General features: G+C 40.5%; 1 protein-coding gene across 3 annotated transcripts in view; it reads right to left on the minus strand.

Moving 5' to 3' along the window:
* The window catches only part of SGCG (sarcoglycan gamma), a 150,526-nt gene extending 126,073 nt beyond the window's left edge, over positions 1-24,453 (minus strand). The window contains exons 1-3 of one of the 3 annotated variants that reach the window (XM_030813246.1): positions 24,301-24,411; positions 7,641-7,669; positions 3,791-3,985 (exon numbers count right to left, since the gene is read on the minus strand). In XM_030813246.1, the coding sequence (XP_030669106.1) occupies positions 3,791-3,985 (195 nt within the window). In that variant the 5' untranslated portion in view covers positions 7,641-7,669; positions 24,301-24,411. Of the gene's footprint in view, positions 1-3,790; positions 3,986-7,640; positions 7,670-13,445; positions 13,597-24,300 lie in introns of all 3 variants that reach the window. The other 2 variants (XM_030813247.1, XM_030813245.1) reach the window with 2 other exon arrangements.
* Between the last annotated feature and the right edge of the window lie 1,009 nt (positions 24,454-25,462).

A 25,462-nucleotide genomic window follows, 5' to 3' on the forward strand; every position in this document is an offset into this window, starting at 1 on the left:
TGCAATCAAACTAGAACTCAGGATTAAGAAACTCACTCAAAACCACTCAACTACATGGAAACTGAACAACCTGCTCCTGAATGACTATTGGGTACATAATGAAATGAAGGCAGAAATAAAGATGTTCTTTGAAACCAACGAGAACAAAGACACAACATACCAGAATCTCTGGGACACGTTCAAAGCAGTGTGTAGAGGGAAATTTATAGCACTAAATGCCCACAAGAGAAAGCAGGAAAGATCCAAAATTGACACCCTAACATCACAATTAAAAGAACTAGAAAAGCAAGAGCAAACACATTCAAAAGCTAGCAGAAGGCTAGAAATAACTAAAATCAGAGCAGAACTGAAGGAAATAGAGACACAAAAAACCCTTCAAAAAATTAATGAATCCAGGAGCTGGTTTTTTGAAAAGATCAACAAAATTGATGGACCGCTAGCAAGACTAATAAAGAAGAAAAGAGAGAAGAATCAAATACATGCAATAAAAAACGAAAAAGAGGATATCACCACCGATCCCACAGAAATACAATCTACCATCAGAGAATACTACAAACACCTCTATGCAAATAAACTAGAAAATCTAGAAGAAATGGATAAATTCCTCGACAAATACACCCTCCCAAGACTAAACCAGGAAGAAGTTGAATCTCTGGATAGACCAATAACAGGTTCTGAAATTGTGGCAACAATCAATAGCTTACCAACCAAAAAGAGTCCAGGACCTGATGGATTCACAGCTGAATTCTACCAGAGGTACAAGGAGGAACTGGTACCATTCCTTCTGAAACTATTCCAATCGATAGAAAAAGAGGGAATCCTCCCTAACACATTTTACGAAGCCAGCATCGTCCTGATACCAAAGCCTGGCAGAGACATAACCAAAAAAGAGAATTTCAGACCAATATCCTTGATGAACATTGATGCAAAAATCCTCAATAAAATACTGGCAAACTGAATCCAGCAGCACATCAAAAAGCTTATCCACCATAATCAAGTGGGCTTCATCCCTGGGATGCAAGGCTGGTTCAACATACGCAAATCAATAAATGTAATCCAGCATATAAACAGAACCAAAGACAAAAACCACATGATTATCTCAATAGATGCAGAAAAGGCCTTTGACAAAATTCAACAACGCTTCATGCTAAAAACTCTCAATAAATTAGGTATTGATGGGACGTATCTCAAAATAATAAGAGCTATCTACGACAAACCCACAGCCAATATCATACTGAATGGGCAAAAACTGGAAGCATTCCCTCTGAAAACTGGCACAAGACAGGGATGCCCTCTCTCACCGCTCCTATTCAACATAGTGCTGGAAGTTCTGGCCAGAGCAATCAGGCAGGAGAAGGAAATAAAGGGTATTCAATTAGGAAAAGAGGAAGTCAAATTGTCCCTGTTTGCAGATGACATGATTGTATATCTAGAAAACCCCATTGTCTCAGCCCAAAACCTCCTTAAGCTGATTAGCAACTTCAGCAAGTCTCAGGATACAAAATTAATGTACAAAAATCACAAGCATTCTTGTACACCAATAACAGACAAACAGAGAGCCAAATCATGAGTGAACTCCCATTCACAATTGCTTCAAAGAGAATAAAATACCTAGGAATCCAACTTACAAGGGATGTGAAGGACCTCTTCAAGGAGAACTACAAACCACTGCTCAATGAAATAAAAGAGGATACAAACAAATGGAAGAACATTCCATGCTCATGGGTTGGAAGAATCAATATCGTGAAAATGGCCATACTGCCCAAGGTAATTTATAGATTCAATGCCATCCCCATCAAGCTACCAATGACTTTCTTCACAGAATTGGAAAAAACTACTTTAAAGTTCATATGGAACCAAAAAAGAGCCCACATGCCAAGTCAATCCTAAGCCAAAAGAACAAAGCTGGAGGCATCACGCTACCTGACTTTAAACTATACTACAAGGCTACAGTAACCAAAACAGCATGGTACTGGTACCACAACAGAGACATAGATCAATGGAACAGAACAGAGCCCTCAGAAATGATGCCACATATCTACAACTATCTGATCTTTGACAAACCTGACAAAAACAAGAAATGGGGAAAGGATTCCCTATTTAATAAATGGTGCTGGGAAAACTGGCTAGCCATATGTAGAAAGCTGCAACTGGATCCCTTCCTTACACCTTATACAAAAATTAATTCAAGATGATTAAAGACTTAATGTTAGACCTAAAACCATTAAAATCCTACAAGAAAACCTAGGCAATACCATTCAGGACATAGGCGTGGGCAAAGACTTCATGTCTAAAACACCAAAAGCAATGGCAACAAAAGGCAAAATTGACCAATGGGATCTCATTAAACTAAAGAGCTTCTGCACAGCAAAAGAAACTACCATCAGAGTGAACAGGCAACCTACAGAATGGGAGAAAATTTTTGCAAACTACTCATCTGACAAAGGGCTAATATCCAGAATCTACAATGAACTCAAACAAATTTACAAGAAAAAAACAAACAACCCCATCAAAAAGTGGGCAAAGGACATGAACAGACACTTCTCAAAAGAAGACATTTATGCAGCCAAAAAACACATGAAGAAATGCTCATCATCACTGGCCATCAGAGAAATGCAAATCAAAACCACAGTGAGATACCATCTCACACCAGTTAGAATGGCCATCATTAAAAAATCAGGAAACAACAGGTGCTGGAGAGGATGTGGAGAAATAGGAACACTTTTACACTGTTGGTGCGACTGTAAACTAGTTCAACCATTGTGGAAGTCAGTGTGGCGATTCCTCAGGGATCTAGAACTAGAAATACCATTTGACCCAGCCATCCCATTACTGGGTATATACCCAAAGGACTATAAATCATGCTGCTATAAAGACACATGCACACATATGTTTATTGCGGCACTATTCACAATAGCAAAGAGTTGGAACCAACCCAAATGTCCAACAACAATAGACTGGATTAAGAAAATGTGGCACATATACACCATGGAATACTATGCAGCCATAAAAAATGATGAGTTCGTGTCCTTTGTAGGGACATGGATGAAACTGGAAAACATCATTCTCAGTAAACTATCGCAAGGACAAAAAACCAAACACCGCATGTTCTCACTCATAGGTGGGAATTGAACAATGAGAACTCATGGACACAGGAAGGGGAACATCACACTCCGGGGACTGTTGTGGGGTGGGGGGAGGGGGGAGGGACAGCATTAGGAGATACACCTAATGCTAAATGACGAGTTAATGGGTGCAGGAAATCAACATGGCACATGGATACATATGTAACAAACCTGCACATTGTGCACATGTACCCTAAAACCCTAAAGTATAATAAAAAAAAAAAAAAAAAAAAATGAAAGTGTAACTTGATTACCACTGTAAATAAAAAAGTTTTTAAATGAGTGTCATTTAAATATTTATGAATTAATGAAATTAAGAAAATGATTTATACCATTTTACAAACTGAATTAAATAATCAGCAAATAATCCTGACTCAATCAACCACAAACTAAAGACTATTACAATATTCCCACTATGTCGAGATGACTAATGAAAAAAATTACAGCAAAAACACACAAAACCAACACACTATAGTTCACAATGAGGTTTAAGGAAAAGGGAAAAACGTAAATGCTACATATATATTTTGCTCCTGAAATTCAGAGCCAGACAGCAAAGAAATGAATGTTAATTACATTAAAGGAAACTCCTATGAATACAATATAGACGAAGTGATACAGTGAACAAAACAAGAACATGCTTACCAGAAAATAATGATACTTACTGGAGAAAACCACATCACTTTAAGAATCCAAATTGTAAGAGCTAAATTCACAACGAGGATGATGAGTAAAAGAAGAACAAACAAGTAGAGGCAGCGCTTTCTCCAGCCATAAATGCCAATTTTGTAGACATACTGATTCTCTGGCCTCTCTATGCGGGTGCCTTCTGTGGCTGTAGTGTACTGCTCACGAACCATCTGCCACGGGGTGTGTTCATGAGAGGAGAGAGAAAGAGATAGAGAGGGAATGAGGGAGGCAACTAGTTTGTTAATACTGACTTACTATGAGCCTGAAAACATATTTTTCATCCCAGTCATAGATTTCCAAAATTAATGATTTTTAAAAAGATAGTTAAATATTATTTTGAAACATGTCACTGTGTTTCAATCACAGGGAGGTATTTAATCTGCCATTTAAAATATTTTATATATGATAAACATTTGAAATCTAGTGACCATATTTTCAAATGTTAATAAATTCAGATGTTAATAAATTCTCTGTATCTATCTATCAGAATTCTTCAGGGTTAAACTTGGAATTGAAACATTAACCTAAAATAATCAAGTTACTGAGTTCTACAAAGGTTAATTGGGAGGAAAATCAAACTGGTATGTGTATCTTTGAAAAGGAATCCGCAGCCAGGCGCAGTGGCTCACGCCTGTAATTCCAGCACTTTGGGAAGCTGAGGCAGGCAGATCACGAGGTCAGGATATCAAGACCATCCTGGCTAACACGGTGAAACCCCGTGTCTACTAAAAATACAAAAAATTAGCCAGGCATGGTGGCGGGCGCCTGTAGTCCCAGCTATTCAGGAGACTGAGGCAGGAGAATCACTTGAACCCAGGAGGTGGAGGTTGCAGTGAGCCAAGATCATGCCACTGCACTCCAGTCTAGAAGACAGAGTGAGACTCCATCTCAAAAAAAGAAAAAGAAAAAAAGAAAATTTAAAAAATTATTCATTTTTCCCTTTATACAAATAACAGAAGTACTTTTTAGCTATTAAGTTAAAATTGGAGATTATGACTTTCCTGATTGTAAATGTAGTAAAAAGATGAATCAGAATATAAATACTCTTCTCTGGGATTTTTTGTGCAGAAGTCACACATTTATTTTTAGGGGTGATTTGGAGTTGTCCTTATTAAAAATAAGTTATGGTCTGAAACAAATCTTTAAATCTCCTTCCAATTTAACAATAGGCATTTTCACATATTCTGATTATCTACAATGAGGCTATTCATCACATCATATTTTCAAATATCCAGGACTGACAGCCAACATTATTCAACCCCTAAATGTTTAATGATTTCATAAGGGCATTATTCATTGACTCATTTCTTTGAACTCCTCCAGTCTTCCTTATATTAGAGCCAGTGGCTCGAGCCAAAGTACCAGATGTATTCCTGATGGTTCTCTCTTCCCTCAAGCCCCACATCAGCAAGTCCTATCAATTCTACCTTCCATATATATCTGAAATCTGTCTACAGCTCTACATTTCCATTGCTACCACACTAGTTTAGGTTACTCTGAATGCTCACAACTACACTGCTGAAAAATCCACTTTCATTCTTTCCCTTCTTGAAAACCATTCCCCACCCAGCAGTCAATGTGTAAAATGTCAGTAAGCTCCTGTCACACTATTTTTCCAAAGCTTCTGATGGCTTTTCGCCACAGTGACAATGTCCAAACGCCTCTATCACCTACAAGACCCTATATGAGCCGGACTTCGCTGATGTCTTTGGCTTCATCTACTACCACTGTGTCCTTTGCTCACAAGACTGAAGCAAAGAGTAGACACTCTTCAACAGACCAGGCTAATTCTCACCCCAGGACCTTGGTCCTGGACTTGGTCTGCCCCTGCTGGTCCTGCTCATATTTCAGTAGCAGCACACACGCCATCTCCTCAAAGAAGCCTCCCTCTCTGGACACGCAGTCACTCTCAACCTCTTCCTTCTACTATATTTATTTCGAAGTGCTTATCATCTGGAATAATGGCTCCAGAATTTCTATAAAGGACAGACCACGAGAGTGCAACTGGATGGAGAAAGGTGGCCAGGGAGGGGCCCCCACCCCACAACAGTCCCCAGTGTGTGATGTTACCCTTCCTGTGTCCATGTGTTCTCATTGTTCAATTCCCACCTATGAGTGAGAACGTGCGGTGTTTGGTTTTTTGTCCTTACAATAGTTTGCTGAGAATGATGGTTTCCAGCTTCATCCATGTCCCTAATTTTTTGTATTTTTAATAGAGACGGGGTTTCACCATGTTTGCCAGGATGGTCTTGATATCCTGACATCGTGATCTGCCTGCCTTGGCCTCCCAAAGTGCTGGGATTATAGGTATGAGCCACCGCGCCTGGCCATGCTATATTTAATTTTGATTGCTTTTCAATGCATCTCTCAGGTATAGTTTTCAATCCTTTAATGGATAGAGCTCCAGACGTGAAGCACTATACTTGTTTTGGTGTAAATATCCGCTTTTATATGCTTCTGAATTCATGACCCCCAGTGTGTTATTTAAAACAAAATGACCTTAAAGACAGATAATCTGTCTTCTACATTATGTGATTCTTGTCATAGCATATAATATAGTGAATCGAACATAGCGTCTACTAGGTAAATGTCACTAAATGACATTCTTCATTTCAACCAACATTTATTGTCATGCCTAGTTTGGGTAGGCCATTATCAATAGTCTGAGACACAAAGATGATAAATGCAAGGACAATGCCCAAAATGAGTTAATATTATATGATTTTTGAAAAGCTGACTTTGAGAAAGAACAAAACAGACCTTTTAGAAATGAAATTTAATTCTAAAAACTCAAATAATGAGTTATAATAGTTTAAAGTTATCTGTCTGATACTGACTTTGGTATGCCACTTTTGGTTTCAATGTTTTTCTGGTACAAATTTCCACCACTTTGCTTTCAACAGTTCATTCAACAAGCATCTACAAAGCTTTTTTTAGTGTTACGTCTTTTTTTTTCCATTGGGATTTTTAAAAGTTTCTTTACTTTTAGTGTTTTCCAGATTCAGAATGATTTCATTTCATAAATTTGAATTAATTTATTCTGTTCATGAGTCAGTGTCTGTTTTCAATTGAACTTGTCTTCAGTTATAGAAAACTCTTGGCAATTGCTTCTTTAACCATTGTCTTTTCCTATATTTTCTCTAGTTACTTCCACTGGGGCTTCAATAAGATATATTTAGACCTCCTCATTCACCAGTCATGTTTTTTAAACTTAGCTTTATATTTCCACAGCTTTATCACTCTGTGGTGTTTTCTAAGATCTACCTTCCAATACACTAATTCTCTTTGCAGCTGTATGCAATCTGTCAGATAGAGAGTAAGCCATCTTTCTTTTTTTTTTTATAATTTTAATTTGGATGCCTTTTATTTCTTCCTCTTTTTTTTACTTTTATTTTTTTATTATTATACTTTAGGTTTTAGGGTACATAATCTTCATGGGAGATTCACCTGAGTGTTACTGATGGCATTCTACCTGCCTTGGGTAAGGTCCTTTCCGGTCACAGGGCTTGCTGACTGCGGGCTTAGCAAACCTCTTATAGCACTTATGATGTCAGTCTGAAAACTCCTGAAAAATTACTTTCCACAGTTTCAAAAACTGTCTTTCATAAGCCATGCCACCTAGCTCTAATATCCAGGTAGGTAATTTCTTGCTAGGTAACAAGCACCATCATGGTGCATCGTCCCTCCAAATGACAAGGTAACCCATGTGAGAAGTCCATTACAACAATGTGACTAGGTAACCGTGACCAGTATCAGTTATGTGCATGTAATAGGCAATCAGTAAGTGCTTGTTGAACACATGAACGCATAAGGAGTGGGACTTACTCTACAGGTTGTGATGATACAGCTTTGTGCTACAGTAACAAAAAAAAAATGAGCCGGTGACAAATAATTCACAAGTAAAAGAAAATGGAGAGTCTAGAAACAAGCCCATACACACAGATCGTAATAAGGCAACGAAAAGTGAGAACTAAGAGGCATCCAGTCTATACAAGTTGCTCTTCCAGGAGGCAAGCTGGCAGGGAAGGAGCAAGCTAGTGGGCTGGTTAAATTCAGGCTGCCTATGTTATGCTAGTATTGAGAATGATTGCATGGGTTTTACTTCTATTTTCCTTTAAACTTCCAAGAAACATCTCATCTCACGTTAATTAATGGCAGTAATTCTCAGTGTGTTTTCTGCCTCACTGTTTGCATCATAACTGACATCATTCTGAAAGAGCTCCAACATTTCAGAAAGCAGGAGGAGTGGAGAGGTGCCTGCCCTAGGAGATGTGTGGCACAAAGAACACCATGGCAGATAAATTGGGAGAAATATTTGCCTTAAAGATAGACAAGGTTAATATCCTTAAAATATAATCTCAACTAAGCAAAAACAGAAAAAAATCCAATAAAACTCAAGCAATGAATACACGTATACATCAAAGAAATACACATGACGAATAAACATACCAAAAATGTTCAGTTTCACCCTGAATTAAAGAAATGCCAATAAACACCATCGTTGCAGCAGTTTTCAAAGATTAAGGGAAATTTAAAAACTGATAATAGATAATATTGGCCAGGTGTTTGAAAAAGAGACATGCTGCTCCTCTGATGAAGAAAGTGAAAGTTAACATAAACCCTCCAAAAGATATTGGGCACTAAGTATCAAGAACATCAAACAAACAATAGTAATTCCAATTCTAGTAACTTACCCAAAGGAAACAACTAGAAACGAAAACTAGAATTCGTGCCTAAAGATCTTTAATTTACCATTATCTGTACTGGGGCAAAACTGGACATTAAATGAAGAAGGATTAAAATTAGAGTAATTAATTCATCAAATTACTACAGTATTACAAAATTAGTATTTTGGGTATGTGAAATATGTTTGAAAAACATATAATAACCTAGGGAAATTCTAGTGATATAATGTTAAATGAAAAGTTAGAATATATACATATTAAAATATATACCCATAGGAAAAATATTGTAAGGAAACTAAAAAATTATTAATAATTTCCTCCTATAGTCCACCTTTTTTCATTTAAAATAGTATTTCCCAAATTTCTTTTGTATTTTTTTGATTTATAGAATTGATATATATATTTCTTTTATAATAGTAAATTTAATAAATTTACCATACTCATCCCAACTTCCCCACTGTATTTAGGATGACCAAATAATTTCAAGAATAGTTCTCCTTTATCTTGTAGTCAAATTGCTCAGCACAGCACACTAAATATAGCAAAACAGATGGATCATAATTATCAATTTCATCAAAAGTTATAATCAGCATAATCCTCGAATTCACACATACCCGTATTATACACACACACACACACGCATCTAGATTAAAAGGTCATCAAATCATTCTCTCTTCTTTACAATAGGGTTGACTTTTAAAATCAAGTGGCAAACTCTGCCATTTAAAGAAGTTCCCTGCAAAATACACCAAACCAACAGAATAAATGCCCTTTAAGTATCTAACAGACCTGAAAAAAGAAACAACAACAACAGCAACAAACACCTTTATTCAAACGAGCAAGTGACTAAAAGAGGGAAAAAAAAAACAAGCTCAAACCCACAGGCATACAAATGTTAGCTTATAGAACTGGTCTTGTTTTGATTTTTACTTCAGTTATAGGCTCATTTTAAAACACAGTTTTATATTTACACGGGTAGGCAATTCAGACAAACTTTTCTCCCTGCTCTGTCCTTGTTTTTATTAGGTGCTCTCAGAAATCTAAAGCTTTTATGGTGTCATTAGGTAGTACTTGACTAAGGAATAATACCAACATCCAGAAACATTAACAAGTTAGCAGAAACAAGATGCAGAATGGCAATTGAGCAAGACCAGCACTTACGGATACCTAGCCTCTTAACCAAGACCAGTTGTTATTTGGTACCAAATTTCCTCCAGCTCTTGGCACGATTTATAACCTACCATCAATCTGACTTAGTGCCCACATATCTAATGGTTAAGTTAGTAGTTGGCTGCAATGAGAGCTGAGTTAATGTTAACAAAGAACTATATGGAGGAACTGTTGGAAGCTCAGCTGCAACTCTGTGTCTACTTCAGTATCCTATTACAGTGAGCACCTACTGTTTTCTTCCGTATCCTATTACAGTGAGCACCTACTGTTTTCTTCTGTGTCCTATTACAGTCGATGTCTACTTTTTTCTTCTGTACCATTATAGTGGGCACCTACTGTTTTCTTGTCTGTCCCTAGAACACTCCTCAGCTCCACGTGGTTGTGGTCCAGCTATCGGTCATGTGGGCACATGTCCAGCAACACAGGTGTGTATGTGGCACATGCTGACCAATCAGGGTATATCATCAGTCCAGACATGGTGAATACCATTAGGAAGTCATGGGACACAAGCAAGCAGTGTCAGTTGTCCCAGAGTTAATGCGAATGCTCCAAGAGAAAAGCTGGCCTCTGCTATCAGAAGTTAATGGACCTAACACTGCACTGCCAACATTCATCCCTCTGCCACTTGGAGAGAGCTTGCCAGAGAAGAAATCAGGAAGAATGAAAAAAGAGGGAGAGAGTGTGAGAGCAGGGGTGAAACCTAACAACCTCATTTGAGATCCTAAATTCAGCACTGTCTAATTTATTTTATAAATTAGTAAGTTTCATCTTCACTTGAACTTCTTTGACTTGGGTTTCTGTCACTTGCACCCGAGACAGTCCTGGATAATACACATAGCAAGAGGCATAAAGGCAGGATGGCTTATGATGGTAAACCATGGAGTAAGAACACCTTCTACCAACATGGTAAGTAATGCTTGCAACTATTTTTGACCTATTTTCCTTCTGCACCAAACAGGTCCTTCTAAAGAACAGGCAAATCTTTAGATAGAAGGATGTATTTCCAGAAGAAGTTATTTTGCCCTATTTAGCTTTGGCTAATATCAATCAGAGGGATCACATAACCTCCCTACTTCCAAATCCAATATTCACTTTCCTATTTTATTTCCCTCACTTTTAAAAATGTATTTCACTCTTCATTTTATTTGAAATGGTTGGCTATTTCCTCCTTGAAAACACTTTTTTCCTGTTTTCTTAAAATCAGTATTCTCCTAATTTTACCCTCTACCTTCCTAGACTTTAATTCTCAGTCCCTTTCATAATCTTCTCTTTTTCTCTGGCCTCTAAATGGTGGACTTTGTCTGAACTGTTCTGGGACCATCTCTTCTCTTCCTTCAATCTTTCAAGGTGATCCTATTCATTATCATATCTTTAAATACTATTTATAGGCTGCTGGTTCCCAAATTTATATCTCTACCTAAAATATCTCTGAACTCTATACTCTAATCTGATAATTGTCCGTTGACATCTCCACTTGGTATTTCGAACAGAACTTGTTAAAAAGTAATTTAATTTTCAATAACTTTCCCCTCACCTGCTGAATTTCCCCCTTTCCCTTCTCTATTCCCATCTCAGTCCATGGCATCGGCCATTCCCAGTTGATCATCTCAGAAGCATGAGTGCCATCACAATCTCTCTCTCTGCCACCTCACGTCTACTTCATCAGCAAGCCCTGCCTGCCACATCCGGAGGACAGCTGTGCTCATCCTGGCCTCCCCATCTGCACTGCCCCTGCTCCACTCCAACACTGGTGGCGCAGCCTCTTCAGGGTCTCCTCCACCCCACTCTGCCTCTCTTAATCCAATCTCCACATGGCACCCAACAAGAGGACCATTGCTGCTCTGTTTAAAGTCACTCGTGGCTTCCCACTGCATATCAGATGAAGCTTCACTCCATCTGGTCCAGCCAGCCTCTCCAGCTCCATCTCACCTCACTGTGCCCTTCTCAGCAGCACCAGCCTTTCCATCCCTCAAATGGAATAAGCTTTCTCCTATCTTATAGTCTTTGCACATGTTGTTCCCACTGCCGGGAAAACTGGTCCGTACCACGTGGCCACCACTCTGTCCTCCTGACCTGAGCCTTCCATAAACACCTCTCTTGTCCATTTTATCCTGTACAATCTGCAACTGTGTCCTGTTCGTTTCCTCCAAAGTTCCTTTTAGGACATAATGATGCATTTATTTGTTTACTTTTTATTGCCTGGTCCTCATTAGACTCACCTCCAGGAAGACAGGAAGGGTGTCTGTTTGCTTATTACATAACTGGCAGCTAAAGTAGGGTCTGGCACACAGTAACAGCTCCATTATACGTATTTGTTAAAGGCAGGTAGAATAAAGTATATTCTCATCTACAATGTATTAGTCAAATAGATTTCTGTGTTTAGGATATAGCATTATTAAAAACCTAAATTGTTCCATCTTTACTCATACTTCATACATCTCTCATAACTGTTCTTTAATAAAGACCCTACCAGCCGGGCACCATGGCTCACACCTGTAATCCCAGGACTTTGGGAGGCCGAGGCAGGTGGATCACCTGAGGTCAGGAGTTCGAGACCAGCCTGGTCAACATGGTGAAACCCCGTCTCTACTAAAAATACGAAAAAATTAGCTGGGCGTGGTGGCAGGCACCTGTAATCCCAGCTACTCAGGAGGCTGAGGCAGGGGAATCATTTAAACTCTGGAGGTGGAGGTTGCAGTAAGCCGAGATCGCACCATTGCACTCCAGCCTAAGCAACAAGAGTGAGACTCCGAGACTCCTTCTCAAAAATAAAATAAAATAAAACAAAACAAAATAAATAAAATAAAATAAATAAAGACCCTACCAACTTCAGTAGAAACTCCATGAACAGCTGGGAAAAGAATCAAATGAAGGGGAAAATGATAGATTTACATATTATTACTTCCAGGCCCTTTAACTTCTGTAATAGTATGATTGATGCATATGCCATGATTCATAGGCTGAAACTTCCTTCATTTTTTTTTTTTTGAGACGCAGTCTCGCTCTGTTGCCCAGGCTGGAGTGCAGTGGCGTGATCTTGGCTTACTGCAAACTCCACCTCCCAGGTTCACGCCATTCTCCAGCCTCAGCCTCCTGAGTAGCTGGGACTACAGGCGCCTGCCACCCCACCCGGCTTATTTTTTGTATTTTTAGTAGAGACAGGGTTTCACTGTGTTAGCCAGGATGGTCTCGATCTCCTGACCTCGTGATCCACCCACCTCAGCCTCCCAAAGTGCTGGGATTACAGGCATGAGCCACCGTGCCTAGCCGAAACTTCCCTCATTTTACATCTCAGTGGCCGAGTACACTACACTGTTTTCTAGCATATATGTTAATCCATAAGCACTGTCTTTGAATAGTGTATTTTAGGGCTTGAGGTCACATAAAATTCTACCTTCATGTGATGAATGTGTTGGATCGGGAGGGAAGATTAGTATCTGAAAAGCATTATTCCTATTTTTGCTTTTCAAATCTACTAGCTGAGGCCATTTCCCTTTTGCTATCATATAAACCAGACTGAATGTCAAAGACAAATCTTATTTAGCTCTACAAGGATAATTTTATGATGATCAACTCTGCCAAGTGATCAACTCAAATGGCGGGCTTCTCCTCACAGCTTGGGACTGCTGGTCAGCACAGGTCTAGGATGCATCTTAACATTTGGTGGAATACGTTTGTAATGCTCTACAACAGGGCTCTGTGGTTCTGACATCTCGTCTTGGGCCAAGCAGTGGTCCACGGAGTCATGTTTCTTTCTGACCCCTGCACCTGATACCTTGACAACTGAAGTTCTCCTTCCTGTCTCTCCTCTTCCTTTCCTTCTTCAGACTGGCATTCCCTCCTTCAACTCTACTCCAGTCTGAGGTCTTACTAAAGCTCTTGGGAAGATGGTGTAGAAGATTTATTCATAGTTTCTGAAAATAAGACTTCCAAACAAAGTCGCAGATTAAAGGCATGCTATTATTTTGGCTCATAAAATATAATTGGAATTGCTATGGTTGATCTCTGCTTTTAAAATATACAAACTGGTTTCGATGTCAAATGAAGAAGATGATTTATGTCTTGATTTAATATGTAACTTTTTAGTAGACTATATATATATATATATGTATTTTTTAAAGTTTCTGTTGTTGATTTTGTGTTCTGCTATCCAGAAAGTATTTGCAAATTACTCAGAAAGTACCTGCAAACATGTGGCATGTTTGATTGCACAGTATTTTCTGAAGGTTATTATCAACAGAAAAGTTTCACCAAATATAGTTTTCAATTATTCAAAAAACTCTTTAACACAGAGGATTTTACAGGGCCGTTTATTAGCATTTTCCTAAGATCATGAGTGATATAATAGTTTTCTTCGAAGTCCTGTGATGCTGTGAATGAGGCTTGCAATTGTGAATCTGACTTCTTAAGGTTTATCTGACTCCTGTACCTGCTGGCTGTCTTCCTCACAACAGCTGGATTGTAAACATAGTGGGTCAATTACAAGAATTTAACGTCATGAGAATTATAAGTTTCATAGAGGTTATCATGCCTCACTTACTACAATTATTTCAAACAAAGCCATTTTATTATGGCCGGACATATAACTTTCATAACCAATCCAGTTAACTTTGTAATTGCGATGCACCCCCAATATATGCAGGTGGCGTATGTGTCTGCAGGCCTATGTTTTCTTAAAATTTATCCCCAAAGCTCCAAATGGAAAATACAATGCTCCCAGAATAATGTTTAGCATAGAGAAGTCATTATACTTGCTATTACTGCATAGCATGTATAAAACTTATGGTTTTGGAATCCAGACAATCTTAATATTTCAAAGATGACATATTTACAGAATATGATGATACTACACCCATCTTGACAAAGTTCTGGAAATTATTACTACAGACATTACTCATATCAAGTCAGAAGAACTCTATAATGCCATATATTATTGATATTATCAATCAATCAAGACTCTCAAATACCAATTTACTAAAATTATTATATAATTGATGTATATAATGTTCATGTACTTTCCACATATATTCATACAAAGATATTTTAAATAGAGCCATTATACTAAAATTATTTTCAGTATTGATTCCCCTCATTGTATTAAACACTTAAACGTTTATTTTATATTTTTATTATTTTAAAATAGTTCGATAGCAGAATATTTAATCATGCTAACAATGACCTCTAAGTTGTCTATGTTGAGACTAAAGGGGTAATTATTTAGTTGTCCTTTGACACGTCCCTTTGAGCATAACCACTATTTAAGGTAGACTTTGTGCAGGTCTGAGCCTGAAGGAGGGGGCAGGGGCGTAAAGGGGTAGGGTAGGGGAGCTCAGTTCTGCTGATACCTTTAACCTATTTCTCTAATTCTGAAACCAAGAAAATTACTCTTAAGTTCAAGTCTTTCTCTCCTGTCTCTTATCTTATTCAACATCCTCCCAAATTGCATCTATCTTCCCATACTATTTGCCCCACCTCCATGAAATCAAGGTGATAGTTTTCTGTTAAGCCCTTTTTGAGGCCAGTCCAAGTGTCCAGAAATCCTACCAATATCTGTTGACTGAAAGCATGAATATAATGTAACAATGAAATCTCTACTTCAACTATTTTTAATTGTTGTTCTACAGGACTACATGTTGGTCATATCTACAGAAATGACACAAGTAGGGAAAGAAAATTATTTTCCAAAAAAATTTCAGGAAAAAGGCCAGGCGCAGTGGCTCACGCCTGTAATTCCGGCACTTTGGAGGCCGAGGCAGGTGGACTGCCTGAGCTCAGGAGTTCGACACCAGCCTGGGCAACACAGTGAAGCCCCATCTCCACTAAAAATACAAAAAATAGCCGGGCGTGGCGGCGTGCACCTATAGTCCCAGCTACTCAGGAGGCTGAGGCAGGAAAATTGTTTGAACCCAGGAGGCGGAGGTTGCAGTGAGCTGAGATCGCGCCACTGCACTCCAGCCTGGACGACAGAGGGTTTGGAACCACCAAATGGTCATTTCCCTGGTCAACAAATATGTAAGTGGAAAGGGAATATTTGATAGTTGGCAGAACTGCCACATAGGGAGTTTCTGTCCCTGTGCAGTGAGAGCTATTATAGTGGGGAAAGCCAAAAGTCCTGAAACGGCCCGTCATCCCTCCACATCCCAGGAAGAATGGCAGAAATTAGTGCCTCTCTTAAAGAACATAAGGTTAGTAGTCTCCACCATATTCCCATTTAATTCACCAATCTGGCCTCTAGAAAACCAGAGGTATCATAAAGAATGAAAGTGGTCTGCCTCAAAGCCAGCTGCACAGCTGCTGTGCCAGGGGAGGCATCCTTGCTCCTGTAGATTAGCATGGCACCAGGCACGTGTGCCATTGAACTGGCACAGGCATCTTCCTCCCATTTATCTCACATAGAGGAACTGAAGAGCTTCACAGGCCCACGAGCTAGGCTGCAGTATTTACTTGCCCCATTCCTATCCCCAGAAGGGATCTAGGCCATTTTGGACATTCTCAGAACAGAATTTGTCCACTAGCTTCATGATACCGTGTGGACTGGACTAGATGAGTGAATGCGACAAATATGTTAAAAGCCTTCTTAGGCCGGGCGTGGTGGCTCACGCCTATAATCCCAGCACTTTGGGGGGCAGAGGCAGGCAGATTGCTTGAGGTCAGGAATTCACGACCAGCCTGACCAACATGGTGAATACCTGTCTCTAAAAAAAAAAAAAAAAAAAAAAAAAAAATTAGCAGGCAGGCGCCTATAATCCCAACTACTCCAGAGACTGAGGCAGGAGAATAGCTTGAACCTGGGAGGTGGAGGTTGCAGTGAGCCGAGATCGCTCCATTGCATTGCACTCCAGCCTGGGTGACAGAGCAAGACTCTGTCTCAAAAAAAAAAAAAAAAAAAAAAAAAAAGCCTTAGTAAGAGACGTGTCCAGAGGGTGAGAGAGAAATCCTATCAAGATCTGAACCTGCCAACTTAGTGGTTTTTAGGATCTAGTGTTCCAGGGCATGCAGGGAAATCCCCTGCAAAGTAAAGAATTAATTATTGTATCTTGCACCTGCCACCACTGTAAAGGAAAAATAATGCCTCTTAGACCACTTCAGGTTCCGGCCTTGGAAAAATTAACCCATTTACAGAATGACAGCTTTAGTGTGGCCAGAACAGGGCTCTGCATCAGGGCTGCATATACTGCAGACTGGACCTGCTGGTGCCCCTGTGGGGTTAGATGCATCCTTGATGGAAAGGAGGTGATGTGGCATTTATGGCAAGCTGCAGTGGAAGAATCACAGCATAGGCCTCCAGGAGTTTGGAATCAGGCCATGCCATCTGCAACAGAGAACCATATGCCATTTGTAAAACACTTCTCCAAGTGCTACTGGGTGTTGGTGGAAGACAGAGCACCTGGTCATGGGATAGCATAATCCCATACACAGAATTTCACATCATGACCTGAGCTCTGTGAGATGCACCAAGGCCTCAGGTCAGGAGCCAGCAGCAATCACTGTTAAATCAGAAGTAGGGCACCAGGGACGAGGCAGGCAGAGGGGACATGTGCGAGGGACCCAGAGTCCCGGTCACCCACCACTAATGCACCTCTCCTGGCCACACGGGGTGACCCTTATGGCCAGCCTTCCAGGGAGGAAACGGGCCACATTTGGTAGGCCTCTGTGGATGCAATCCACAGAAGGCCGGCTGCCACACTGCAATGGGTGGCCCTGAAAGATTGTGGTGAGAGAAAACCTCCTCACTGACAAAGCTGCAGGCAGCGCACCTGTGTATCCACTTCTTGTGGAAACAGAAATCACCTGAGGCTGAGGTTAGACTATATATGGTCTCATGGATGGTGGTGAATGGCTTGGGTGGAAGGGGAGAGTTTGGAATAGGGAGGACAGAGAAGTCTGAGAAAGAGCTTGTGGATGGACCTATTGGGCACCAAGGAGGAAGATCTTTTACCACATTAACGGCTTCCAAGCCGTCCACTGTAGAAGGGGCACCATAGTGAGAGTGGCTCACCCAGTTGACACAGCTGGCCCATCGCCATCCACTCCATGGCTCCCTCCCACAATGGGGTCATATGCAGAGCAGCCCAGAATGGTGGCAGGGAGGGAGGCCATGCATAGGCCCAGTAGCTAGGCCTCCTCTTGGCAAGGCTGATCCAGCCACTGCCCCTGCTGAATGTCTAAACTGTCCACAGCAGACACTGATGCTGAACCTGGATACAGCAGCATCCCTCAATAAGACCAAGCAGCCACTCAGTGGCCAGAGGGTTACATCATCTTGACGGGAACTGGCAGGTAGGCCAGGGTGGGTTTTTCTTTCCTACCTTCAGGGCCTTGGCCAGCATCACTATCCAAGAACTTACAGGATGTGGGATCCACTGATGTGGAATCCCACAGTAGATGCCAACAAGCCAAATGACCCACCTTATGGCAAAGGAGGAGGGGCGCTAGGTACATGAGCCCGGGATCCCCTGTTCTTGCCACCTTCTGTATTTCCCAGCAGCTGCTGGCCTGACAGGGTGATAGAACAATCTTTTAAAGCTGCCGTTGAGGCCCCTGATTCCCTGTGAGGATGGGGGATACTTCAGAATGCAGTTCTGTACATCCAAAATCAACGACCATTATGGCGCTCCATCCCCAGTGGATAGGATGTACCTCTCTGGAAACCAATGGTGAGCGTAGAAGTGGTCATGTTTGCCAGCTGAGAAGTATGTGCTTCCCATCCCCATTACCATGGGCTATGTGGCTCTGGAAGTCTGCTCCCAGCAGGGAGTGCTTCTACCAGAGGACACAACATGAGTCCCATTCGTCTTCAAGCTGCTGCAATCACTTCACCTCCTCATGCCGGATACCACTGGTGAGGACACGATGCACCATTCAGACAAGAATTGTCTGGGAAGAATACGTTTGTCACCCAGGCGGACCAGCAAGGCATTTGCTGGTATTCCTCTGGCCATTTTGAGAGCAAATGCTCAGCCATGTGTGAACCACAAGTGCGTTGGGACTGGTTAGGGGTTGGTGACCAAGGCTAAGACCCTTCAGAGTTGAATGTCAGGGTCATCCCAAAGCTATTCAGACCGGCCAGGGTGTTAGATGAGAATGAAGAGAATGCTGAATGGGTAGGTGAAGGCGGTGGGAGGGAAAAAGGATGGGTAAGTATCAGCTGTAGTCATGAGACCATCTGCATAAGGGGAGGCTCTAGTTCCTGTCATTAATATTCCCTCAGTGTTCCCCCAGGAAAAGAGATCAATCAAACCCTCGGAGGAGCTGTTCCCAAATTAGGTAAATAAAGCAAGAGGATCTGAGTGATGCGAGGGGTGGACTCTGGTGCTATGTCACCCCTGTCACCCTTCAGAACCAAGACACTCCTTCCTTCAGTTGTGGGAGTGACGGCTGATGACGAGAATGACTTCAGACTGCACTAAGCTGCCTGGCCCATGGCTGTGTTTCCCCATGAGAGGCATACTCCAGTGTTTTATCAGTGCACTGGGTGAAAGCCCGGCCCCCTCCCTGGATTTGGGGAACAGTCCTGCAGGCCTCCAGCTCTGTGGCAGCTACAGTGCTATTAGACATCTCCTTCTGCCCACTTTGCTGCCTTTGCTGTCCTACAGGGATTTTTTTTTTCAAGATGGGTTCCAATACATAGCACTCATATCTCCAGCTTGGAGTCTGTTTCCCAGGGAAACTAAGCAACTGCTATTGGAAAAATTGGAATTTAAAAGTGATCAGGGGCCAGGCGCAGTGGCTCATGCCTGTAATCTCAGCACTTTAGGAGGCCAAAGCAAGCAGATCACGAGGTCAGGAGATCGAGACCATTCTGGCCAACATGGTGAAACCCTGTCTCTACTAAAAATACAAAAATAAGCCAGGCATGGTGGTGGGTGCCTGTAGTCTCAGCTACTCTGGAGACTGAGGCAGGAGAACTGCTTGAACCCAGAAGGCGGAGGGTGTAGTGAGCCAAGATTGTGCCATTGCACTCCAGCCTGTGATCAGGTACACTGATGGAATTCTCAGAATACTATTCAACTTTATCTATGTGAAAGTTGTCGGGATCACTAATGTTAAGAAAACTCTGACAAACAGAACCAGGGAAGGCCATAAAGAGAATTTTTTTATGCGTGTATGCTGACAACAAAAATTATCACAAAAGATTGCAAAAACCACAACCTGAAACACTTCTGCGAGGACATCTGCCTGCAATCTCATACTGGTGTTACTCTTATTATTGATCTTTGTAGCCAAGAATAATAATTTCAGAACAATTATGTAATGCTCATATTCCCACTGCAATGCTCTATTCACAAATGAACATCTTTTCTTTGGGAGCTTGCTTGTTATTTAGGTTGATACTATCTCACATCAGGTTCCCTGGAAGCAGCCTGAGATGCGGATTCTTGTTCAAGTGTTGTATTAAGGGAATGCTCTCAAGAGGAAGGCACCAGGCCAGGCGCGGTGGCTCACGCCTGTAATCCCAGCACTTTGGGAGGCCGAGGCGGGTGGATCACGAGGTCAGGAGATCGAGACCATCCTGGCTAACACAGTGAAACCCCGTCTCTACTAAAAATACAAAAAATTAGCCGGGCAAGATGGTGGGCGCCTGTAGTCCCAGCTACTCGGGAGGCTGAGGCAGGAGAATGGCGTGAACCCCGGGGGGCAGAGCCTGCAGCGAGCCGAGATCGTGCCACTGCACTCCAGCCTGGGCGACAGCGAGACTCTGTCTCAAAAAAAAAAAAAAAAAAAAAAAAAAGGAAGGCATCAGGCAATGACAGAAGCCGGCTAGGTTAGGAGAGGAAGTTGGGCAAGGTGTGGGCTGAAGCCAAGGACACTTCTTAGAGAAGTGAGACAGAGAGAGAGAGAATTAAAAAGACCCCCTTACTGGCCATCCAGAAACCAGTTCATTATGCACTAGCCCTGTGAGGGGGACCAGCCTACATTGCAGTACCATTTATCCTGTGTAGACATGAGTCTTAAATTTGCTGTTATTTACAAAGGAGAACGGAGTTTAGAATATTCTTAAATTAAAATTACACATGAAGGCTGTGTTTAACCAAACAGCAAATAAAGTAGCCTGTAATCTATTTTATAAGTATTTTGATTTTTATACTAAGCCTAAAATTTTTCAGCAAGTCAACTATCACTGCCCCCCCTAGAAAAAAAAAAAACCTTCAATTTGCCTAGTCCCTAAAAATTGCATATAACTAAATTCTAACTCTGAAAAACATTCACACAATATTAAGTTAAAATTTTAAGAAAAGGAAGTTATTTCAATGTATCAACTATGCTGTGCTTCTTTTTAGTTGCAAGACTCTAAATGCATAAAGAAATTCTTGAGGTACACTTAAGTTTCTAATCAAACATGGTATGTATGTATTTTTCCTATGGCTGACAGTTCATTTAAAAAGTTTCAGATGGCCTGAGGGCCATTATTCACTTCCTTATATCACCTTTGCTTTGGGATATGAATGGGATGATTTAAAGTGACTTTCAAATGTTGCCAAAATACACACATTCAAATGCATTCCAGTATGGAGACAACACACTTGTATCGTTTCACCAAGATTAACATTTTAGAGTATTTTATATAGGCTGGGCATGGTGGCTCATGCCTGTAATCCCAGCACTTTGGGAGGCCGAGGCAGAAGAATTGCTTGAACCCGGGAAGTGAGGTTGCAGTGAGCCAAGATCGTGCCACTGCACTCCAGCCTGGGCGACAGAGTGAGACGCTGTCTCAAAAAAAATAAAAATAAAGAGAGAATATTTTATATAAAGTTTTTGTTACAATCTAAAATGTTGAACAAAAGGAAGATTTTCATGGGAAAGGTAAACAGCCACTTGCCTTTCTTTCCTTCATAGACCTTACCATTGGGGATAGGCAGGCAGCCGCAGGGAATGCCAGGAGGGCTATTTGCATCCTGGAATGCACACGCCCCTTCTGAGCAGCCATGGCTGCGTGCAGAGAACGTTCTCCACAGAAACAGCAGAAATAGCCTCAGCCTGGAGTCTCCTGCCTGCTTAGGGCTCCTTTCTGGTGCGCCTTCTTAGGGGACTGTGAGAAGCAGGTTCAAGTTCCTGACCAGTTACCGTCATTTTCCTGAGGTTTTCCTGACTTCCCCGCATTGTGGGGTCAGGATAAGAGGGTACATTGAAGAGTGATGCCAATGGAAGCTACTATTTACTAAGAAGTCAGAAACTTTCTAATTGCCTTATATAGACTAAATTTGATACTTGTTAAAATGGTAGCTGCTACAATGCAACTCCTCTCACCTTACAAATGAAGAAACTGAGACATAGAAATTAAGTAATTCATACAAGGTCAAATGGCAGTCTGGCTCCATAGCCTAAACTTTTAATCATAGCCTCTTCATTGATGTTAGACTTTCCAGAGATGTTTCTCAAGTAAAATTAATTGAGTACTTTAAAAACAGAGTTAAACAAGTCACGAAGGTGAAGCTAGGTTTTAAGGTACCCTTCACTGCTGCCTCTACTGCCCCTAATCCATTCTCCATGTCAACTGCAGTGATCCTTCCAAAGCACCCATGTGACTGCACTGCTCTCCTTTTCTAGAGGTTCAAAGGTCTCACCGGTGCGTAGGATGAAGCACAAACGCCTTTGGGCACAGCGAGCCCTCCTTTGTCCCCATTCCTCAGTGGTCCTATCCACCAGTCATACTGAAGTCGAGTAGGCACTGAGATTTTCACAGATTCTGAGAAAAGTCTTGAGACCTTTACCATCCACAAATTACTAAATACTCCTGTACCAATGTTCCCATAAAACTATCTACAGCATAACATATAAAATTAAAAATGAAACTGGAATCCAAAATGGCCACAGTAGCAAGTGACGGATCCTGCAATCCTCATGAGAACATTGCAGAGCTATCTGGCCCTGCAGTAGGTCTGGAGAAGAATAAAGCCAGACAGATGCTATAGAGGCTGAGAGAAGCGGAGGGAGGGAGGGAGAGAAAGGAAGGTGTCACGAGGGTCAAGGCGGGTTCTGAAAGAGCAGGAGAGTAGCAGAGTCATCCTCAGGATGCTGTAGTTTCTCCCTTCCCACTAGGAAACCACAGCCCTGGTGCCTCAGCTGAGAAGACACAAGGGCTGTGATGAGCCACAGATTAGGGAGTGGAGGGAGATCCTCAGGCCCTATAAATTATGCAAAACTGAACACATTGGGCACCCACTATAATTTACAATTATCATTTAATTTTTTTTTTTTTTTTTTTTTGAGACGGAGTCTCACTCCGTCGCCCAGGCTGGAGTGCAGTGGCGCAATCTCGGCTCACTGCAAGCTCCGCTTCCCGGGTTCATGCCATTCTCCTGCCTCAGCCTCTCCGAGTAGCTGGGACTACAGGTGCCCGCCACCACGCCCGGCTAATTTTTTGTATTTTTAGTAGAGACGGGGTTTCACCGTGGTCTCGATCTCCTGACCTCGTGATCCGCCCGCCTCCCAAAGTGCTGGGATTACAAGCGTGAGCCACAGCGCCCGGCCAATTATCATTTAATTTTTAATGCAATTTAATAACAACTTAGTTTAATGACTAGCAAGTACGTTTTCTAAAGGACGATATGGAACAATTTCATTTTCTGCATTTTAACTGCAAGCTTAGCTGATATCTTTTGGACACTTGAATTTGTTAGTCTGGAATGCTATATCTAACTACCTTGAAATGCTACTTTTCATTTGTCTTTGAAAGACAATCTGAAATGAATCCTAGAACCTATAAAACTAACCCCAACTTGTACCATTACCTTTTAAATTCCACAAAGGTGCCTTTTTGTACCTACAAAATGTTTGCCAGAAAATAAGCAAAAAATAAACGGTGTATTCCGTAGTTCGTTTTGTACTGGTAGTTACTCCATTCTGCTGGCAAACCTTTCAGCCAGCTGAGTTATATTTTCCCCTATTTTTTTTTCTAAGCCTTCCTTTAAAAAAATTGTTTGCTAGTTGTCATGTATTAATTTAGAAAACGCAAAGAAAGAACTCATAACTTCAGTAAGCTGAAGCATTAGCCCATGTGTACTTTTACCCCACTTATGTTTATTTTTTCATACATATTTTGAGCAGCATTTTATATTTTCCAGATTTGGGGAAAGAACATTCTTCCCTTTTTCACTCCAAAAATAGTGAAGGAGTCAGGCTGCTATTTTGCTCTTGTTTTGTTTATTTCCAACTTATAAAACCACTGGACTTTTGTTGTCATTCATTTTAGTTTATTTCTTAGTGTCTATAACAAAACTATCAAGAAAATCTAAAGCAAATGTAATTCTACCACTAAAGTTTAAGAGCAGAATTAGAAGTAGGTGATCTTAAAGATGATACATTGTTTAAATTAACTACAGGATACAACTCAATGCCCAATAATACAGAAATGCTATCTTTGGCATTCTACAAATTAAAAATATTAGAAATATAGGATTATGCTAAAAATAAGTAGCATATTTGTAGTCAGAATAACTTAGTTGAAATGAGAATTTTATTGATATTTGATATATCATTATGTTGTGATACACCAATTTATTCAACATTATTTTGAATTTATTATTATGCCACCAAAGAAGAAAGAATATTAAGAAACCTCTTAAGTGTTTGGTTTTTAGGTAGTACTTTTCATTGATATAAAATCCAAGTTAAAACGGAGCACTTACCTTAGATATTAAGGAAAGCACACAGGTGAATGAACTACAGCTGGCCCGAGCTCTACCGGAGACAGAATGTTTCAAACTTTTCTATGACTTTACAGAATGAGAGCGAAGGATGAAGCTTCAGCAACTGTCCCTGGAGAAAGGGCTCTCACGAGTGTAGCCCTGTCTCATGTTTCATCCCCTCACATTAGCAAGAGACATGTCTAATTTTACTCAGTGACAAACAGTTCATACCACACTTAAAATTTTCTGGGCACCAATTCCAGGACACAGCTCTTCGCGTGCCAAAAACAAACCAAAACAAACAAACAAACAAGAAACCAAACTCTTCTTCTTACAAAACCAACTTTCCAACATTTAAACCCTAAAGCATGATAGTTTAATATAATTATAACTTTCTAAAAAAAACTTTACCTCAAACAAATAGCAAAAAACTTCTAAGACTAGTTTCCATTAGAAACTAATGTTGATAAAATTTTATGAAAAATCTCTTCAAATTAACATGCAAGTTAGAACTTGTGACTATTACATATATACTAGTCTCATCCAAATGAATGGCGTATTACCATGTAACAGTGACTCCTTAAAAATCACTTTCCCTAAGCCTCTTTAAGTGAAAAACTTTAATATCTGAGGAGAAAATCTTAAACAAAGATCACCATAATAGAAGGTAAACAAACTCTGCATGTTAAAATTGACAGTTCTTTTCTAGTAAACTAACATTTCTATTATGTTTAACAAATTACGTGAATGTAACAATGTGATCTTAAATTGTCTTTATTTAAGAGTAATTAGGTCATTCCATTTTATAAGGTGTAAAGACAATAGAATAAATATCAAACTTCTGAATAATTTTAATATTTTATTTTGCATTATTTTTATGTGACCTGGTTTGCAGCATGAATTAAAACATACTAAATTATATACTTCATATTTGCATTTTAGTACTAAACCTTGGATATAAGAAGCAGTGCCTTAGTATACATGCACACAAAGATAGGAAAAACAGATACTGGGGCCTACTTGAGGAAGGAGGGAGGGAGAAAGGTGGGGTTTGGAAAACTGTCTATCGAGTACTAGGCTTACTACCTGGGTGATGAAATTATCTGTACATCACATCCTGGTGATATGCAATTTATCTATGTAACAAACCTGCACATGTACC

Source organism: Nomascus leucogenys, chromosome 5 (genome assembly GCF_006542625.1).
Source record: "Nomascus leucogenys isolate Asia chromosome 5, Asia_NLE_v1, whole genome shotgun sequence".
In the NCBI taxonomy this organism is placed as follows: Eukaryota; Metazoa; Chordata; class Mammalia; order Primates; family Hylobatidae; genus Nomascus; species Nomascus leucogenys.